The sequence below is a fragment of the Egretta garzetta genome, unplaced genomic scaffold (genome assembly GCF_000687185.1).
Source record: "Egretta garzetta isolate BGI_Z169 unplaced genomic scaffold, ASM68718v1 scaffold293, whole genome shotgun sequence".
Taxonomy (NCBI): Eukaryota; Metazoa; Chordata; class Aves; order Pelecaniformes; family Ardeidae; genus Egretta; species Egretta garzetta.
Window position 1 is genome coordinate 444,110 of NW_009259318.1, and position 20,930 is coordinate 465,039.

At 41.1% G+C, this 20,930-nt stretch overlaps 1 protein-coding gene across 1 annotated transcript in view; it reads right to left on the reverse strand.

Moving 5' to 3' along the window:
- DYRK4 (dual specificity tyrosine phosphorylation regulated kinase 4) overlaps window positions 1-20,149 on the reverse strand; it is a 26,579-nt gene extending 6,430 nt beyond the window's left edge. The window contains 10 exon segments of the mRNA XM_009636518.2: window positions 15-144; window positions 1,950-2,031; window positions 4,356-4,494; window positions 6,848-6,988; window positions 7,898-8,034; window positions 8,418-8,581; window positions 9,783-9,918; window positions 14,940-15,089; window positions 16,460-16,543; window positions 20,126-20,149. Coding sequence (XP_009634813.1) covers window positions 15-144; window positions 1,950-2,031; window positions 4,356-4,494; window positions 6,848-6,988; window positions 7,898-8,034; window positions 8,418-8,581; window positions 9,783-9,918; window positions 14,940-15,089; window positions 16,460-16,543; window positions 20,126-20,149 — 1,187 coding nt within the window.
- Window positions 20,150-20,930: the final 781 nt, after the last annotated feature.

Here is a 20,930-nt window from a genome sequence, read left to right on the forward strand (position 1 = left end):
TCTTTGCCCCGGGAAATAGTGGTTACCCTGTGTAAAGCTCAGCCATGATACAGCCTAAGCTCCACATATCAACAGCCATAGCATAAGGATGACCAAGAATCACTTCAGGTGAGCGATAAAACCGGCTCTGAACATAGGTGTACACTATATCAAAACAGGAAATTAGACAAGAAGCAAAATACCATAAATGAGACAGAAATGTGGATCCCAGATTTCACAGAAAAGTTAAATACATGTTCAGGCATCATATACCTACTCTATCCATTAGCCGCCATTATGGGATTGCTCACATAGTGTCTAAAAACCTTTTCTAATTCTATCCTAAAATCAATGGGCAATGTGCTCTCCACTGTTCTATTTGGAAATTGTTCTTCAATGAGTTTTACTGAAATAAATTATTCTACTAATGCTGTGATCCGCCTTAGTTTACATTCATTTTCCTATTTGGAGGTCTTCACCTTGAATCAATCAACAGTTCTACATTATTACAGGCTTGCATTGTAGGAAATACTGGTTTCACTGACACCTAGGGAACATCTCCTACTGCCTTCCGATTTTCCCATTAATGCATTATAGCCCCAGAGCAGATGTCAAAAGACCCCATTCCAAGATCTGGACTCATCATAGCAAGTAGACTAATTCTTTTACTCTCATCATTCAGAAAACTGAACACTATTACAGCATGCAAGCTGTTATTTTCTTATTCCTATCTTGCCGATGGTCACTTTGTTTCTATTTCTGCACTTCTTTGCATCCCCACATGTTCAACAACTTTCTGGAAGGAAAGCACCCTGGAAAGTAAGTGCTGCACAATATGTGTTTTCACCAAATCTAGACAGTTAGAGAGTACCATGGTGGCAATCTGTGCCCTTGTGCATTTAACCAGCTGTATAATCGTTGTCTGCTTTTTATTATTCTTATTACAAATAAATAGCTCACTTTTTCTTTTCTACTCTCTAATCCTGTACCACTTTAAGGGTTGTACCCATTCTCGTTTCAGCTCTCAGAGTCTCCTCAGTCATGTTCCACCTTTCCTTTCACTTGTTTTGTGTTTCAATTTGTTTCTCTCTGCAAATATTTCAGGCTGCATCTCAGATTATATTCTACTCAAACGTGGGCAAACCTAAATTGATTACCCACTGCTACAAAACTGGGATGTAAATCTAATGGGCTGAATCCAAAAACATAGATGAACTGGTTTGGCTCAGCTTAAATATCAATCTTTCATAGGAAAAATTTGAGACATTTAAGACTAGTTTTGTTTTTCTAAGTTAATAAAATGCAGTGCAGATTTCTTTCTTGGGTTTTGGTTTCTGTTGTTGTGTTTGGGGTCTGTTAAAGATGATAATTTCATTCCTGATGGTGATATCATTCTTGCTTTACAATATGTCTATTAATGTTAAGATTCATTATTAGGTGAGTTTTTATACATTCATTTCTCCTTTACAAATTTTGTTCTTGTTATCTCCTGTACATTCTATGTAAATCTTTGATATAAAAGAAAAAAAAGTTAGACTTTCTAAACTTTTAGCTTGAAAACTATGCTTTTAGCAGAGTTCCCATTCTCCCTGTTGTATTAATCCAAAAAGTACCCGTTATAATTTAACTATTCCACTGAGAAAGGCTCTCTGGACCTGATAAACTCCTTGTTAAATGAAGTATTGGGGTTACCCTCATAGGCCTATTTCAGCTAACCACTCTTGCAAATGCAATTCTGGTTTCAACAGGAATAGAGGAGCTGATCAGGCTTGGAACAAAGAAGAAGCATGGTAACAGCTTACTTGTCTCCTACCAGTATTTGTTCCACGACCGGTGGCTGAACAGTTCATCAGATTCTAATTAGAGGCACAGGTCACTATATTAGCTCAATCAAAGAAACATTTTTCCACATTATTTAAAATTAAGAAAGCTTATTAAGAAAATTACATCAACTTGACTTTTCTGCAAACCTCTTTGGTGTTCATAGCAGCTTGATCCAAAATCAATAACTTTAACTGAACCTTGGCCTTTGTGGTATAATAATATGTTCTCCTAAAGAGAAAAAAAAAAACCACAGGGAAAAAAAGGTTTTAGCACCACATTAGGTCAGTGAACACTTGGGAAAATAAGCAATGCATAACACATTGGGTTTACACTTATCTGCATAATAAAAGCTTCAAACTACAGCTTCCTTAGGAATGCATTTGCTAACATGAATAGGCATCCAATAACATGCAATTAACCAAAGCAGAGGGGAGATTTGTAAAGGTGCCCAGTTTGAAGGTTAGCTAGACAGGGACACTTAAGCCCTCACGTACAACCCAAGCCACTGCACTGTGCAGTCTGCGGTGCTATCATGGCACCAGCCAGCAAGAATGCTTGCTGTGTGAGCAGAGTGAGCTCCCCAAACCTCATTGTTGTTAATCTAGTAAAAGGCAAACTGCATCTAGTTGCATGCTGTGCTATATTAACCAGACACATCCTTTTTGCAACCACAGAAAGCCCCTGTCCCATGAACAAGTCATACTTCGCAGCTCTTCCCTCGATTGCTTTTAGCCTTCTCCAGACTCCCTGCAAGCATGCCAGTGTGATGCAGAGATCCCAAGGTAGTGATGAACGGAAATTTTAGGGCCCTATGGATTATTAGCTGGGTGCAGATGGGTGCAGCTCTGTGTGCCTATAATTCAGCTTGACAATTGGTTCTTAAACAGCTAACTGAGGAATATTTGTGCTGATGAGTAAACATAGCCTATTAGCTCTCTTCTGCAGAGTTCAATTTTATCCTCATTAATAAATGTACCTAAGTCAAGGATTTCCTTTGATTTCCTTTCTGCTCATACAGTCTTCTCCACTTCTCAGCAGAGAGAGGGCTACCGTTATCAACCAGTTTTAAAGTGATTATACGTCAAAGCTTTGAAGGACTGAGAAGTTCCCAAGTTGATGCCAAATAATGACAAAGTAATTTCTTGGGTAAATAGTGGACTCATAAGGAAATACTGTGTGTGACAGGAGGGAGAAGCTGCTATTGATGTAAGTCAAGGCAAGGACTGACTTCCACTACCCAAGGTGCTCTTGATTCTGTTATGGGAAGAAGCATCCTCCCTCTGCAGCTAGATATCCCTTCATGCTCATGGTAGGACTCTGTCTCTAATACTGAACCTCTCACAGTGCAATGGAGCTGATTAACTGCAAAACCAGGTTCTGGGGGCAGTGATTACTGAGCATGAAGTGCAGAGAAACTCCGTACTCTGCCTTATGTTGAGAAATATCATAGGAGGCATATGGAATAACAGATGTGATTTTCAGGCAACATAAATTAAATTCATGAAACTGTACAATTGTAGAATGAGAACAAAATTCTCTTTTAGTTAACTCACTAAATGTTCACTAATATGTTACTGTATTTAAATACAGACTACACTCATTGATCTTGCCAACCTCGGTCCTTGTCAGTGGCTGCCTGGAAACAGATTTCCTGTTGGGTTAATTGTTTCTGATTAAGATATTTTGGTTATCTTGCAAGACTCACTTCTCACTGTAAATTCATCTGACAAAGATGTTGGCAAGGCAATGGGTACAGACAGTATGCGACTCTTCAGACTTCTGAGGCAAGATACATTAAGCAAAGTGAGAGCAGAATTTCATCCTTAGTATTTTTACTTGAGAGCTTATTTATTTTCTATTTATTTATTTATTGGTTCATTTGCAGTTTTGAAAAAGAAATCAAGAGAAACGTTCTCATTTTCACCTGAAATGAAAATAGAATTAAAATGCTTCAGAAATCTCAGAAAATTGCAAAAATTTTGGCTTAAGGAGAATGGAAAACTTTCACCTAGCATGAATGCTTAGCAGATATAAAAAAAAATTGGATCACAGGTGTTCCTCCAGAAACAGGGAGCACTGTAAATACTTTATTATAGAATGCAAATACTGTATTACAGAATTGCTTTGTCATTTACTAGGCTACTTAATTTTATAGTTATGCATGTGAAATTAAATAGACTTAACAGGATAACCTGAAACAGGCTGCCTTGTGAATATCTTCTTAGATTATAATGTTCCTCATATTGAAATACTTAATTCCATAAGTCCTTTTTTCTTTCTCTAAAGCAAAAAGTCATTACCTGAATTTGATTCATATTTGCATACATTTTGGCAAGTAGAAAATTGCATATAATACTGCAGTGAATTAACTGAATCAATGGAAAGAATCACCGACTCTAATACTAATACAGTCTGAAATAAACTATAGCTTCTGTGCAAATACCCTGCTGGCTTTTAAGGATTCTTCTGAGGGGTCCTCTCAATCAATAAAAAATAGGATGGAGCTAATGTATTCTGTACAGAATAACAGGTTATGAAATGGCTGTACTTACAGGCTTCAGATCACAGTGAATGATTCTTTCCTGGTAGAGCACTTGTAAACATCTCAGCACACACTGAGTGAAGTGTCGAATTAAGGACAAACTGAAACCTTGGAAATTGTTCTTTTTGATCAACTCATACAAATTTATTCTGTGGGGATTATGGGGTGGAAGAAGAAGAAGACAGAAAGCAGAAAAGAGATTAGGGAATGTATTTTTAAAGGCATGATTAGTTTACAGTGCATTAAGAGAGTATTTAGCCTGTCTTCTTACATGAGGGAGGACTCAGGCAGAAGAAAATTATTTAGCTGTTTTCCTCCTTGAGAATGATGTTCTGCATGTAATATGCACAAACACCTGCCCGAGCCTCCAGATCTGAAGAAGACATAATATCAGTGGACTTTCTTACCTACTCAACTCAGTGCTGTGTTATGCAGCTGTGTGGATTTTCACCAAGATCAACTATCATTCAGGAACTGAGAGAAATGAATTTGCTTCAGTGTCCCTTCACTCTCATTTGTCTTTGGTTTGTCACCTTGTGTAAATCCTTTTTGTCTAAACAGTCTTTAATTAGCGCTAAATCTTTCTAGATAAATACCCCCATAAATTCAGGTCTTGTTAGTTTTTTATACCCCTCCTGTCACCATCATGTCTTAGCTCCTTCCAGTAGGGCTTTAAATGATGTTGCTAACTTCTGCCAAGCATGGTTGGCAACATGTGAACACTGCCCTGACACCCTGAGAGCACCACCAGCCCCCAGTTGCCCTGCCCAGTAGCCTGGGGTTCCCCCCACCTGCCCACAGCCCAGGACCCCATGTCAGCCCCCTGGAGTCATCAGCCCCTGCCCCAGTGACACCACAGCAGGACCTGTCTCCAGCTCCCCCAGCCTTGCTATGGCCCATTCCTTCAGAAATAAATGAAGTTACCAGGCCATGATCGAGAAGAAAGTTCACAAATCAAGGGGTTTTCACTATATTTTAGAAGCAATAAAAATTTTACCAGACAAATATTTTTATATGACAACCAGTCTTCAACTCTTCTGTGAAGAGTTGAACTTAGTGGCTATCCCATTAATGTTTTCCTACAAGTTTCCATAGTGTGTCTTCCCTGGAGAGAAGGAGTCAACTCTTATCCCTGTGTGTCTGAGTGACAGACTCACATGCAGTAACACAATGAATTTAGGTCTGTTTGAGACCAAGCCTTCTCAAACCCCATGCACCAGTACAGGCTGGGGGCTGACCTGCTGGAAAGCAGCTCTGCTGAGAGGGACCTGGGAGTCCTGGTAGACGACAAGCTGACCATGAGCCAGCAATGTGCCTTTGTTGCCAAGAAGGCCAATGGTATCCTGGGGTGTATTAAGAGGAGTGTGGCCAGCAGGTCGAGGGAGGTTATCCTCCCCCTCTACTCTGCCCTGGTGAGACCCCACCTGGAGTACTGTGTCCAGTTCAAGAAAGATGAGGAACTCCTAGAAAGAGTCCAGAGGAGGGCAACTAGGATGATAAAGGGTCTGGAGCACCTCCCCTACAAGGAAAGGCTGAGAGAGTTGGGCTTGTTCAGCCTGAAGAAGAGAAGACTGAGAGGGGATCTTATCAACACATACAAATATCTTAAGGGCGGAAGTCAAGAGGATGGAAGCAGTCTGTTTGCAGTGGTGTCCAGCAACAGGACTAGGGGCAATGGGTGCAAACTGAAACATAAGAGGTTTCAGTTGAATATGAGGAAGAACTTCTTTACTCTAAGGGTGACGGAGCACTGGAACAGGCTGCCCAGGGAGGTTGTGGAGTCTCCTTCTCTGGAGATATTCAAGGCCCGCCTGGATGAAGTCCTGTGTAGAATGCTCTAGGAGAGCCTGCTTTAGCAGGGGGGTTGGACTAGATGATCTCCCGAGGTCCCTTCCAACCCTTGTGATTCTGTGATTCTGTGTGATTCTGTGATTCTGTACGGTGAAGAATCTTCATCGAGGGCTATAACATGTGCAGCAGCAGGGGCTTTACTTTAAGGGATGAGGAACCATGGATAACCTCTGAAATTCCAGTTTGATGCCCTGATTACAAGGAGGCTGGCAAATAAAATCATCTGACTTCCCTAAAACTTTCCCAAGATTCCTCCTAAGATGTGTCCTGCAGCATACATTCATAGAAAGCAAGAAACAGCTATACTTTTTAATTATATAATATTATTCATGTTTATATACCCTGAAGTTTATCAGTCGTGAATTCATTGTTTTACTCTTTTCCCCTTAGGTCTTTCAGGGAAGAAGACTTCAATTCACAGCACAGAAAATAAGGGATGGATCATGTCATTGTGTGAAGCCTGAAGGGGGCCTTTTTCAGTTCACCTTTGGTGACCAAAGACTCAGTTATGCAGGCTGTATTTAAACAGTGTTCCTTTTCTGTAACATCAAGAGAAGCAAATTCTTCCAAAGAAGGCATAAAAACTAAAACTTGTAAGGCACAAGATCTACAATGTTCCTTAAGATTTGTGTAAAGGAAAGTATACTTTACCCCAGCAGTTCAAAGGAAATACAGAAGTGATTGCGAAAGTAGAAGTATTCTTTCATGTGGATGATATTGTGAGTATCATCTTTGTCCTTCTTCAAGAGAGCATCAAGGATCTTCACTTCTACCAAAGCCTGGCTGTGAAATCTGAAATATCACAGGACGTGGGAATGGTAACATTAACTCAGTCTGGCATTTGTGGCAATACAAATGTTACAAACACTGCAATCTTACTGTAAACTCAACATGTGGGGCAATAACTAAAAATTCACCATTCACTCCTGTTAAATACTGTAACTTTGATTCATTATGGTTGTTGCCTACTTTAAATATACTGGCCTTATATAGCATTTAGGAGTAGTTATTTTGACTTGTCTGGAAAAAATTTTAAATGAAAAACAGTCTCAAATGAGCATCCAGAGTGAAATCCTAGAGCTTTCAAAATCCATAGGAATGCTTCCATTTACTCGAACAGGGCCATATTTCACACCTACCACCCTAAGACAGTGGGTTTTGAAAAGCATCTTTACATTTATTGTTCACTGAGGGGGAAAACTATACAGCTAAAACTGTTGGTGGAGCCAGCAGCATCATTCTCGTCTGCTTTGTTGACTCTGGTTCAAGCTAAACCCAACTGAAAATTTGAAACCAGTCACATAACACGAAGAGGTTGCTTAGGAACATAGTGTAGAAATTTTCATGTTAAAATGAGCAGCTGGAGCATCCCAGCATATTCCTGTGGGTTTGGAGTCTTGTGGAGGAATGCAAGCTCTCAGCTCTCAGTCATGCAGGGCTGGTTACCTGTGCTGCTTTAACTGTGTCACAGATACGGAGACCTCCTTGCAAGTTTGGAAAAAACGTGCCTGCTTTCATAGACAGTGTCTCCACTGAGTCCAGGCCAATTCTGAGTCCCTTTCTTCACTCTGTTCTCACTGTGTTTAATGGAAGTCTGATGTACAGGGGGGTTGATTTTGCTTTGTGCACATTATCCCAGATTGTCACTCCCTATACAACAAAGAGCTGATTGTAGAGGGTTAAAGTCAACAGATGTCTCACCTTTTCTTATTCCTTATTATTTTCAGTGCCACTAATTCATTGGTTTTATGATCCAAGCATTTAGCCACCTGCCCAAATGACCCTTTCCCAATCACCTCCAACACTTCATATCGGTACGCAATATGGTCATGTAAAACCTTCAAAAGAAAACAAATAGTTCAGATTCATATTGTATGACAAAGATCAGGCTTTAAAGTCCTTCATGTGTGTGTGAGTTTACTGTCTATGAAAGATGCTGGACTGGTAGCAAGTGAAGTCTACATTAAACAAGGGTGACAGAGAAAGCAACAAGTGCATGCTTCATTAATCCACCTACCTCGCATCAGTCCTGAATGAGATGCAAAGTGGTTCTCTCTTTAGGATTCTCTTCTGAGCTTTAAAGTGATTGGTACTGATGTTTTCACTATGTGAATCTATCTTCTAGAAACAACATTTATCTCACATAGATCACTTAAGAGTTGGCAGACAGTCTCTACAAACTTACTGAGCTGAAAATGAATACCATAATTTTTCCACTTACCTTTAAGTAGGAACCATGGTCATCATCATAACAATTATTATTCTGGGTTTCGGGCAAACCTTCAATCTTTTTAGCTTCCAGCCCAAGAAACCATAGCTCTGTATAATTGAAAATTTCTTTTTGTTCATAGACTGTTAACTGGTTTCTAAAATTTTTCAAGGCTTCTAAATCAGAAAAAAAGAATATAAAACCAAAAATCAATAAGATGTCAGAAACCTGATGGCAAATTGCTTTTACAATGGAACATTTTACAGTAGAGCACGCCACTTTGAGCAGGAGGCTGAGTAGCTGATGGTTAGAGGTCCCTTTCAACCAACATTTCTATGATTCTACAATGTTGACGTTTTGCACAAGTTTATGTTTCTTTTTCTGATTTACAGTATTATGCTCAAGAAAGCATTCATCGTCTGTCAGCAAGACTTTTAAGAGAGCTTACATAAAAAATACCTGATTGATTTGATTCAATTCAGAGCAAAGTTATGTACCTAGATGTCTTTGAAAATCCCATCTGTTGTCTATCTGCTTCAGCAAGCTTCATAGCTTACACTAAAAAATTTTATGTTTTTATAGATTTCATTGTCATATTTATAAAATGGCAGTAAGCTGTAGTTAACCAAAGCTTTCAAGTACTTGTTTTTCTGATAGAAAAATGTCAAGTTCAGATGCATAAGATTAGGAACTAAATGGGGCCCAAATCTGCTGTTCTCCTTGTTCAGATTCTTCCCGCATGGAAACATTTCAGCTACCCTGACACCTCCACTTACATCATTTAAATCTAGATAAATAATCAGACCATAGCGTTACAAATCAACGCATTCTCTAGGCATGCATGTGGGTGTTTTGTTAAACAGTGGCAGATCTTCATCCACTAATGCAGGGATGCTAAATCATTTCAAAGCAAAAGGCCAGTAATTTTTTTTCTCCTAGACTCCTTCTAATAATAGATTAACACTGCCAGAAACTTTCTAGATCTGAGAACTCCCAAAATGCAATTTAGCCCACATAGATAAAATGTGACACAGCTACAAGCAAGTGGGAAAGTGTTTTATCACTGTAATAGAATATTGCTGTCACCTACGTGACCTGTCATAAGTCTTAGACAAATATACATTCTTCTGTATAATGCATACTTCCCTCATTTATGTATTTGTGTTAGTCTATTCATTCCCCTATTGCGTACATCCCCAAGTAGGACTTTTAGAAAGCACCAAGCCCATCCATATTCCTTTCCTCCAGACTGTTTGTTAAATATTTCATGATTTAGCATGGGACCTCTGGTCACTGAGTATCCTGACTGCATACACTCCCTGTCTGTGCAGGCAACCTGTCACTCCAGCCTTTTTAGCCTGCTGTGTTATATTCTACCTGAAGCTGTCATAGGCAGTTTCACACTGATGCTGGTGTTTTCCAGTTCTGATGGTTTTGTCTGGGCTCTGGTGTCACTTTCAGGAAGACTGTCCGGAAGGTTAAATTGGGAAAAATTGCCTTGAGTTCCGTTTTCCTGCCAAGCAATAAAAAAAAAAAATCAGCCCATTCAGCTGACCTGCAATTATATAAATATATACAAAGATATATTTTAAAATGTTACAGTCCCAAAGACAAAGCTGCAGGATATTTATTTTGGATTTGTTGAGGTCCAGCTTTCTGCTGAGACAGAACAAGCATGCTTGGGGACTAGAATGCCCTACTTACCCAGAGAGCAAATTCTGCCAATAGCACAAGAGGCTATGTGACCATGGGAAAATAAATCTCTAAATAAGCAAAGGAATTTCTTCTTCCAGGCTCATTCATTCAATACATGGGCACTCACTTTCTATAAACTGCTGCAAACTGCCATGGTTTGATTAAGCTGCAGTAACCCACATGAGCTAGGGAAGGGCCTGAGTATGGTCTCCCTAGTAGAGAGGGCAGGAAAGATAGTATAATAGGCATTATCTATCTCAGATTTCTATGTGGGCACATCAGCTAGAGCGTTGTGCTGAATCCTTGAGATGGCTTGTGCAGCCCACAGAACTGCAGGGACATCGGCTTGGGTCTGCACACATACACATTTGCAACAGAATGTGCAAGATTGGTATGAATGGGGAATGAATGGCCCTGGTGGGTGTGGAAGCACTTCAAGGAATAAATTGCAGAAGAAAGGATATACAGATGCCACCTATCTCAGCAGGTCATCGAGATCCCAGCACATGCAGATTCTTGGGGCTCCCAGAATCAGAAAACAAAGAACTGACTACAGAATCAAGCCATGAAGAGATGACGGAGGGTTGGAGATAAAATAGGGCCAGATAGAGACAGAAGACAGTGTGCTCTGGGATATGGATCTAGGGTGTGGGGACCCAGGCCATACTCTCCTCAACCCCTTCATTGAGGGGAGAAGACTCAGCTGGAGACAATGCATCCAATGGATCAACAGCTGGCTGAAGCTACAGAGAGGGCTATGGCTTCCACAAAGACAGGATGAAGAACAAGAACTGCTGAGCAGAAGAAGGATCCATCTGATGAAGCAGGCCAAGAGTGCCTGCAAACAGCTTTGCTAACCTAGTGAGAATGGCTTTTAATTAGGTACATCAGGGAAGAGTCATCATAACCTAAAGGCCCTGATACTCATTGGGTAATTCAGTCACCTCAATATCTGCGCAGTGGCAAAAGCATTCTGGGAGGTTTCTGGACTGTGTGCTTAATGCAGGTGATCTGAGATGTGCTGCTGGACCTGTGATTCACATGCAAGGAATAATTGGTTGAGGATATGAAGGTTGGGGGAAGGGCAGCTTTGGTTGCAGTGACCATGGGATTGTGGAGTTTAAAATCCTCAGAGAAGGGAGTGAGACGAGCAGTAGAATTACAAACCCTGATCTTCAGGAAAGCAGCTTTTGGCTTGTTCAGGGATCTTCTCATCATAAACCCATGGAAGGCTGCCCTGGAGGGCAAAGGAAATCAGGACACCTCATTGATCTTCAAAGTCAACCTCCTTAAGGCACAAGAGTAGTCCATTCCAAAATGCAGAAAGTTGATCAAACATTGCTGAAGGCCATTGTGGTTGAAAAGGGAACTTCTGACCAGCCACAGACACAGTAAGGACCACAAAAAAAGGTGGAAGCAGGGATGGGTTATCTGAAATGCATGCAAGAGACACTACATGAACACGCAAGCATGTTTAGGAAAGCCAAAGCTTAGCTGGAATTGCAGCTAGCAAGGGATGTGAAAGTCAGTAAGAACAATTTCTTTAAGTACATTACCAGCAAAAAAGGAAGGGTAAGATAAATGTGAACCCACTGCCCAGTGGAATGTGGGACCTAGTGACTAAGGATTTGGAAAAGACCAAGATACTTAATGTTTTTCATTGGTAAGTTTTTCCCTCTGGCCTCCCAAGTCCCTTGAGTCTATAAGTAGCGTTTGTGTAAAGAAGCATTACCTGCAGTAGATGAAGATAGTTAAGTAGCTAGACATAGCTAAGTCTGCAGGACCAGGTGGGATGCACCTGAGAGCGTGGAAAGAGCTGGCCAATGTCATTGAAAGGCAGCTCACTGTCATCTTTGAAAGTCGATGGCAATCAGGAGCAGTTCCTGATCATCTGGAAAAGGCAAACATCACACCTACCTTCAAAAAGGGCAAGAAGGCAGCTTCAGGGAACTACAGGCTGGTCAGCCTTACCTCAGTCCCTGTGAGGGCTATGGAACAACTCCTCTTGGAAGCCATTTCCAATCAAAGACAAGAAATTTGTTTGGAACAGCCAGTATGGATTTGCCAATGTAACTTGTGAGCAAATGGTGTCTGAACAACTTGATTGCCTTCTCTGATGATGCAATTGGCTTGGCCAATGAGAGGAAAGCAGTGGAAGTTGTATACTTTGACTTCAGCAAGAGCTGTGACTCTATCTCCCACAGTATGCTTGAAGCCCAAAGAATGATGGACTTCAGCAAGAGCTGTGACTCTCCCACAGTATGCTTGAAGCCCAAAGAATGATATATGAACTGGATAAATGGATCATAATTTGAGTGGCAATTCGGCTGGATGGTCAGGTTCCAAGGACTGGAAATGGTTACTGGCAGCATCCCTCAGGGATCAATACTAAGGCCAGTACAGTTCCATGTCTTTACTAATGAGTTGGACAATGCATGAGTTCACCCTCCCAAATCTGCAGACCGTAGCAGGGCTGCTAACCAAAGGGACTTCAGCGGGCTGGGAAAACGTGCTATGGGTATCTTCTAAAGATGAACAAAGGCAAATGCTAAGTCCTGTACCTGGAACAGAATATACCCATGTAACAGGACAGGCTGTGGGACAACTGAAAGGATGCAGCTTTGCAGGGAAGGCCCTGACAACAATCTGAATGTGAGGTAGCAGCGTGCCCTTGTAGCAAAGAAGGCCAAACACATCCTGGGCTGCATTAGCAAGAGGATAGCCAGCAGGGTGGGAGAAGTGATCTCCCCCTCTATTCAGCACTTGTGAGGCCATGCCAGGACTACTGTGTCTAGTCCCAGTACGACAGTGACCAACTGGGGTGAATTTGAGGGAGAGGTCAAGGGATGGTCAGGAGCCTGGAGCACATGATGGCTGCAGGAAACACATTTGTTCAGCCTGCAGAAGAGGAAGCTTCAGGAGCAATCTTACTGCTGTCTACTACTTGACAGGGTGGTATACAGAAAGCAAAGCTGGACTATTCTCAGAGGTGTGTGGTCCTAGGACAAGATGGGTATGTGGTGAATGGATACAAGTTGCGACACAGGTAATGCTGATGAGACGTTAGGAGAAACATTTTTACCATGAAAGTGTTTGGCTATTGCAACAGGTTGCCCTGAGAAGCTGTGAATTCTCCATCCTTTGAGATATTCAGAACTCAGCTGGGCAAAGCCCTGAGCAACCTGTTCCAGGTTGGCACTCCTTGCAGTGGGAGGCTGGGCTAGGTGTCTTCCGGAGGTCCTTTCCAACCTAAACTATTCCTTAATTTATTTATAATCCGTCATCCTTTGAGAAAGTCCTGATGACTCACAGAAACAGGACAGGATGGAGACACAAGAGATCAGTCTCTCTCAGTGTCAGAAGGGTACACAAGCTATAGTAAAAAAACAGCACATGGTTGCCAAGATATGAAGAACCCAGGCAATATAATACAGACTAACCAGTGGGCAATATTAGTCTACCATGTCCTTACAAGAAGTCCTGGCTGGTGCCACTTGGATACGTGCATCTTGATGCTTGTGAGTTTTGGGTTAAGAACATGTTAGTGCATGTGAAAATGGATTTGTTTTAAAATGAAATCATCTTCCCATGATGCATCTAACCTTGCTACCTTCTTTTGCAATATTAACTGCTACAAAAGCAAGGCAAACAGGTATGAGTGGCACCACTTGAACAGCTCAAGTACAGGTCTGTGATGGCACAGGTCAGTCCTGCCATGATCCTGCTGAGCCCAGCTTGAGAACTGCACTCTGCCCATTCTAATACATGCTCCCTCCATTCAGCAATGCTGTGTTATTTATAAGGAAGGGTAAACAAAGAACCTCTCCAAAACCACAGCACATAATCATGCTTTCTACATTGAAATGATCATTGTCCCTTGGCATTTCTAAGCCAAGGAAAAGGCTTTCTTACTGGTGTTCACAGAGCTTCTTACAGAAGTCTACAAATCCCATTTAAAGAACAAAAAAATGTCAAAACCCTGTAAAACGCTTGGCTCCAATCTTTTCACAGCAAATAAAATGGATGCATGGTTCATTCTCAGACGCAAAGCTTAATCATTGGCTTTTGTAGGAGTTGAGTGAAGGTTTGACTTATGAAGATCACAGAATTAAGCTGTAAAGCAAATATAAATAATTATGGTAACTAACCCATTCCGTCTCATTGCTCATGCTATTTTGCATCTTGTAGTTTCACTCAGTGATACACACCTCCCTAACAAAATTAAATAATTTTTAGTAGCAGCAAGCTGTCAATTTCAAAGTATTTGAGAAGACTCTTGACTTCCCAAAGAAAATGCATTATGTGGGGACTTCCAGTGCAAGAAATCTGAAAAGACTTCATATTGGAGCCCTACAAAAGCAAAACCTGTGAAGTCTCAAGAGACTCCATTGAATGAAAGGTGAGGTGAAAAAAGGAGTGATCAGAGCAGTGGTGGTGAGTAGTTCAGGTCCCTGATTTGTTGGGGAGAGGAGCAGCAAAAGAAGAGTTCAGACAGGAGATGCACATAGGATTTGTAAGAAAATGAGAAAGAAGGAGCACCAAAAGTGAAGATGAATTAAAAAATGTCCTGTGACATTGAGTCCATTAAAATACCTGGAGATACACACAGCCATGCTTATAAGCAATTTATCTATTTGAGTGTTTATAGTTCTTCCTTTTTTTTCTCTTTAACTATGGCTGAAAATAGAAACTGATGCAAATGCTGACACTAAGTTATTTCTCCTTCCCGCACACAAACACACTTGTGACACTTTGCCACTGACACTCTCTTAGCAGTACTCAGAGAGAGACTGATTAACCGGTCAAACACGAGATGCCTAGGAGAGCCTTATAACTCACCTGAAGAGAGGGGAGGACATTCTGCAAGCTCTTATTTGTTATCTGAGGCAGGCTGCTTTCGAGGGGGGGAGGGTTTGCGGTGTCTGCAACCAAACCATGCTTTGCTTGACCTTCCAGATGTGGGAGGGGAAGAACACTGCGACTGACTTTCTAAATAGAAAGCATAAGTAAATATTACATAACCACCTAGCAAGCAATTCTGTGTGCCGCCTTCGAAAAACAGGTGGCTTTAAAACCTTGGGAAAACGTGTGTGGCTCGCTTCTGACACCTAATGGCGAAGGGGGAAAGAGGCGATACTCTCTGGCAGCTCCCAGTTGAACTAATGCACGGCAGGGGGTTGGCCAGGCAATGGGGCAGCCTGGCACATTTTAGGGCATGAAAGTGTCCCCACAAAAGCATCTCCATCCAGCATCAGAACACTGACTGCTTCAGCTGGAAAAGGTGGTTGGGCTTGGAGACTGAACAGCCGTTCCAGGCAGCAGGACTCCTTTGAGTGGGGAAAATAAAGCATATGCAGGGTAATAAGCAGGCACGAAGAGTAAATGGCAGGCAACACCATTAGCTATTCCCAGGGGTAGAAGAGAAATTGGGACTGGACTGCTGCCAAACACCAGGGTGGAGACAGTGGGAGGGTCTTCCCTGCACTGGTTTCTCGGTATTTCCTTCCCCCTCACTTCCCATGCAGTTCACTTTGACCGGGCCCCTTTGTTGTACTCCTTGTTAGTGAGGAAATGGCAAGCTCTGCACAAACTTTACTGAAAAATAAATGTTTATACTCATTTGAAAACTCCAGGATTACTAATCCTTCCTTCACGCTTCTACCATTTGTTATTCTGAAAACATTTCTGTACTGCTCATTCGTTAAAGTCAGCAATTTAAGGATGCAGTTTTGTGAATGTTAGGACCTCTAATATTCTGGATATCTGAAGTGAGAGAAATCACACTCTTATCAGCAAAGAAAATTTTTGAGGTAGACTATTTCTTGAGCAAATAATAAAAAAAATATTTGAAATAGATCTGAGATAGATCAACTATGCACTATCAAATGCAGAACAAGGTCCAGAGAGTTAAGGCTACAACCCATATATGCCTGTGAAATTTTTGTCATCAGGGAAGGATAGGAACATATATTTTTCAAGCTTATGACAAAAACAGAGGTTTGATGTTTTTTTCAAAAAGCAAAGAAACAAAGCTCTCAATCCAACTGATTTGAATGAGTAAGTTTTCTTTTCCAATACTGTGGAGAAGTCTTTAAAACCTTGGAGCTGAGATTCCAGTGGACTTTTCATGGAAGCTTCAAGAAACAAAAACGGCTAAGCAGAAGAAATGCCTCAAATGCTACTGAACAGCTAGCAAAACCAAAATACTCCCAGGCACTTGGGACAGTCATACAGCTCCAGGGGAAATGGAAGAGTGCAGGGAATAAAGGACTTCGCTCTGCTCAGACTCATTTATTATAAGGGGTCTCTTAGAAAACAAGCATTCAGTTATTTTTAAAGTCAGCTGAAGAGTCACATACCTGATGGAAGACTCTGTTAGATCCCAGATGATCTCTCTCTTGAGCAGTCAGTTGAGATTGAGAAAATGCATCCACATGGGAAGACTGCAAACATGAAATGATGCTTTAATAAAAAGTATTCTGGAAAAAAAAACGTCCTGAAATGTCTGTATGGTTTCTATGTTTCTTTCCTTTGTGGCAACAGCCTATGAGAGAGGACCACAAAAGCTGCAGAAAACACTGTACGCACTAGCAATTCCTCTCCCAGGCAAACAGCTGTTTTGTGGGCAGGTGCAGAGACAGCTTGCTTTTGCCTATTATGCCTCTCAGCATGCTTGATGTGCCCATGTGGTCAGTGGAGGGGAAGGGGGGGGGCCTTTGCCATCCCTAAATATGTGATCAAAAGCAGATAGTGAGTCTGCTTGGAAGGACAGATTTAAACTGCCTCTCAAGGTAGATTGTGAGGCCATCCATTATTAATACAGCATTAAACTGATTCAGCTCATACAGATTTCATAAAAACACAAATCACTGTTTAAATTTACTGAGATATAGGGAAAAAACCGTTGGTTTCAATGGACAGATAATGTTAGCAACAAATACAAAAAAAAGAAACATGGGGAAAGCGCTGAGCAGCTCATAATGTTTTAAGATTCTACTAGTGCTTTCAGCAGTTTATTTATAAAGATGAATGTGATGAGTAGCACTGTACAGTTCTGTCCAATAAAAGAGTGTAGTGAATTGCAGAAACCTTCACAATAATTTAAATACTGAAAACTCTATGTCTACAGCAACTTGGAGTTCTGCTCTATAGGTTGGAGCAAACCCCACTGGGTTTGGTCAAGTGTGGTCCCTTGTCCTTGGGCTCTGAGACACAATGTCATTCTACTCACAGTCCAAGAAATTATCTTTAACCAATTAGACACAGCAATTCCACTATAGGAGTTTGAAGTGGTAGAACAGCAATATTTTCTCTAGAAGCAGAGGAACTTCAGTTAGTCCGCATGAAAATAGGCCTGCATACTGGAGGAGTATGCTTAATGTGTTTTGTTCTGGATAGTGCCATAAAACATCTGCCATGATGCAGCCTAGCTGTGCTGGAAGGGCCTTTGTCTGAGCCTGGAAGAAGAAGGGACAACTCAGATGAGACTGCTGCATCTGTGTCAATACACTGCATATATATAGGAGCTGTAGTGGGTGAGGGATGCTGCATACAAACTGATCCATGCACAGACAGTGACCCCAATACATCCAGGGCACATCGGCATTGCTACAAAGATGCAGATCAAGCTGAAGATACATGTACAGTGGCTCTGACACATCCTGCCCTGTACATACGGAATAGGTGCTCAGACAGGCTGTGGGATCTCCATCCTTGGAGGCGAGGTTAGATTAGAGACCTCTAGAAGACACTTCCAAACTAAATATGGAGAGAAAACTCTATGCACAAATCTACCTGATCACATGAAGGAAATGCTGCCCTCTGACATGCAGGTTCGACTGCCTCTCACCATCAGCCATGAAGACACCACTAGAGCTGCGCAGACCAGCTAGAAACTGCCCTTTGGACAACTGTGCTGTTCATGTCCATGGCAGGTATTTTCCTTTTAATTTGAAAAGTCAGGGGAGAAAAAATTCCGCAAATAAATAAGTCCTTCTGCAAGCTTAAAGGGTAAACTTCAGATTCAGAACATGCTGAGAACAGCAGCTCTGGGCTTAGCCTTATTATTATTCTAATTGGGTACAGTTTGAGAGGAAAGCTCATGGGTATCTGTGGAGCAGAGGAGAATATTAGGAAAGGGAAAGGTCTTTGCAGGACAGAGCCAGTGATTCCCATCTTTGGAACTACAGAAGAGCTGGCCAGGGGTAAGGGATTATGCGCTGTAAATCTGAAACATCCACAGAGCCACCCCAACAGATGCCCCCAGAAGAGACCCGCTGGATTATTGCATCCTACATATGAATGTCCTAGAGCACGATATACTTTGCCCAGTGCACCCAACATCCTTGTGGCCACTATCCTCCAATGTGAATTTACATAGATAATGTACGGAAAACCCAGTGCCAGAGTATTTTTACAGACAAATACTTCACATGCAAATTACATATTCTGCATTTTAAGGGAGAATGATATTTTTTCTGAAGATGAGTCTTGTATCCACATTCATAACTACTAGATATATCAACCCAGGTCTTAATAAGGCTATTCATTTTAGTGCATGTTATACTTTTCCCCACAACTCATCCAAACTTTACTCCCAGCTAGCTTTGTTTTTCAGTTTGTGAAGCTGATGAAAGCAATACACTCCATTTAGAGACAGTTTCTTAATCACTTTGTGCTTTTCTAACTATAAGTCAGGGGCTTAGAAAGAAACAGCTATCACTGAAAACCGAAGAAACAGTGAACTTCACATAGTTATACAGGCTGGAGGGTCTTCACACCACAATGGCATTTTATTTCTTATCAATACTTTTAAAAGTATATGAAGTGATGTCTGTGTTACTAAACATACATTTCAAAATATATTGTATTTACTTATAGACCATAACAATTCACAATTTTTGTTTTAATTAAGGGACTAAGGAAGTAGGTGAGTGAGCTCCAAGATGTGCTGCCAGAATTTGGAATCCATTTCATTTACATTCACTGGGGAAAGATTAACAATATTTTGAGGTGGGCATTTTTCTTTTTACACTTCAAAAGCAAAATCAGTCCATCAGCCTATGGCCTTGCCTTTTTTTAATCATGGAAATTTGTGATTCTCTTTGTCTCTTTTTCTCAAAACCTACTTATTAAGGGTTTATAGTTTGTCAGTGCTCTTTGGGCAATTTATTCAAAACACCTTAAAATCAATAACTGACCAACCTCCATATAACATCCCCCCAAACAGATAAATAGCATAACCTTTTATCCATGGAAGAACTCATCTGTGCCTACAACAGTCCTGCTGGTGGCTGAATGGGGAGCAGGTGGGTTGATCAGTTAGTCCGCACAGTAACTTATTTGATGGTCTCGATCCAGATGACCCCATCAGCTGCTGCTCTAGCTAAATCCTGTACATCTAGCATGGGATCTACATCTGAGCTGTTGTGACTGGTTTAATTCTGGCAGGTGCATTCCAAAGAAAAACTGCAGCAACTGTTACTATCCCACTCCATTTCACTCCTGGCTGCTTTACTCTTATAGCACTCGGACTGTCCTACAGCTCCAATATTGCACTTCAATCCCAAACTATCATCTCCTGCTATTTCAGCCCTTCAAATCATGTATTACCTTGCTATCACTCAAGAAACAGAACAATGTCCTCATTCACTACCTAGTCTGCAGTCATAAGGAATTTTAGGTACTGAGTATACAGCATTCTGCAAAATCAGAAATTGTGACACATTTTCATCATTCTCAAAATGTCAGCTTATATTTTTCAGTACCCAGCTGACTATAGAAACAGAAATGCATTAAAATTTTAGAAATTATTAAACAGACAACTATATAAAATACAGACTCCATTGTCTCCTCATTTAAATGGGCACTTTCTTCTCTCTGTCCTCTATCAAAACTGAAGAAAGCCTGTTGAATACATAGAGAGAATGTAATGAAGGTGTTAAATCACACAATATATTAAAACGCCATAGCAAATGCAGTCTCACTCACTCAAAATACAGTAGGAACATAAACATTTTCCCCACCTTGTCAACTATTTCTGTCAGCATAACTGCAAGAGCCGTTAACTGCAGGATAGAGGCTGTTTATTCCATTCGGCGAATGCATTTCAGGAAGCCCACCTTCATCTAGTCAGAGCACAGCAGGATCAGATTCATACACAGCACCCTGATCAGAAAAAAATGGATAACCCTTCTGCTTGGCTTCAAATTTAAATTTTTATCCCGGAAATATGCCAGTGACTATTAGCTGCTCTAGTATTCTTTTGGTGGCCATCTGTTCCCTTTCTCAGCCTCCTTCTAGCCAAATATAATTTTCCATATTTATCATGGCAAGTCAGTAATAAGAAAGACAAATATAACAGGATTGGCTGTTCTCCTTGCCATCTCAGTCTGTTCTTTCTCACTGAGCTCATGTGCTTGTGAAACCAAAAAAACACTTGAACTTGTATTTTTTCAAAATTTGTCACAGCAACCTTGCTATACAGTGAGCAAAATCTATTCACCAAGACTGCCAGCCCAGAAAATGAAAATAAATGAATACCTTAAGGGTTGATTTCTCATTGGACATTATGTTTCATTTACTGAGGACCAAACTGTGGCACCTCGGTCTGTGGTTCTTGTTGGCATCAGTGCAGAGCTGCTCTGCCCCATGAGATAATGAGGCTCTTGGTTTGGTGTGGTTAGTGACGCAGAGTTTAGCTGCCACCCTGTCTTTCCTTTTCCTCTTCTGGGTGTTTTGCATGTGTTGGAGCACTGATGGAGGTGTCCCTATCCCCCCACCATCTTAGAGGAATATCTAAAACTGAAGATATGATGTGTTTGCCTCCTT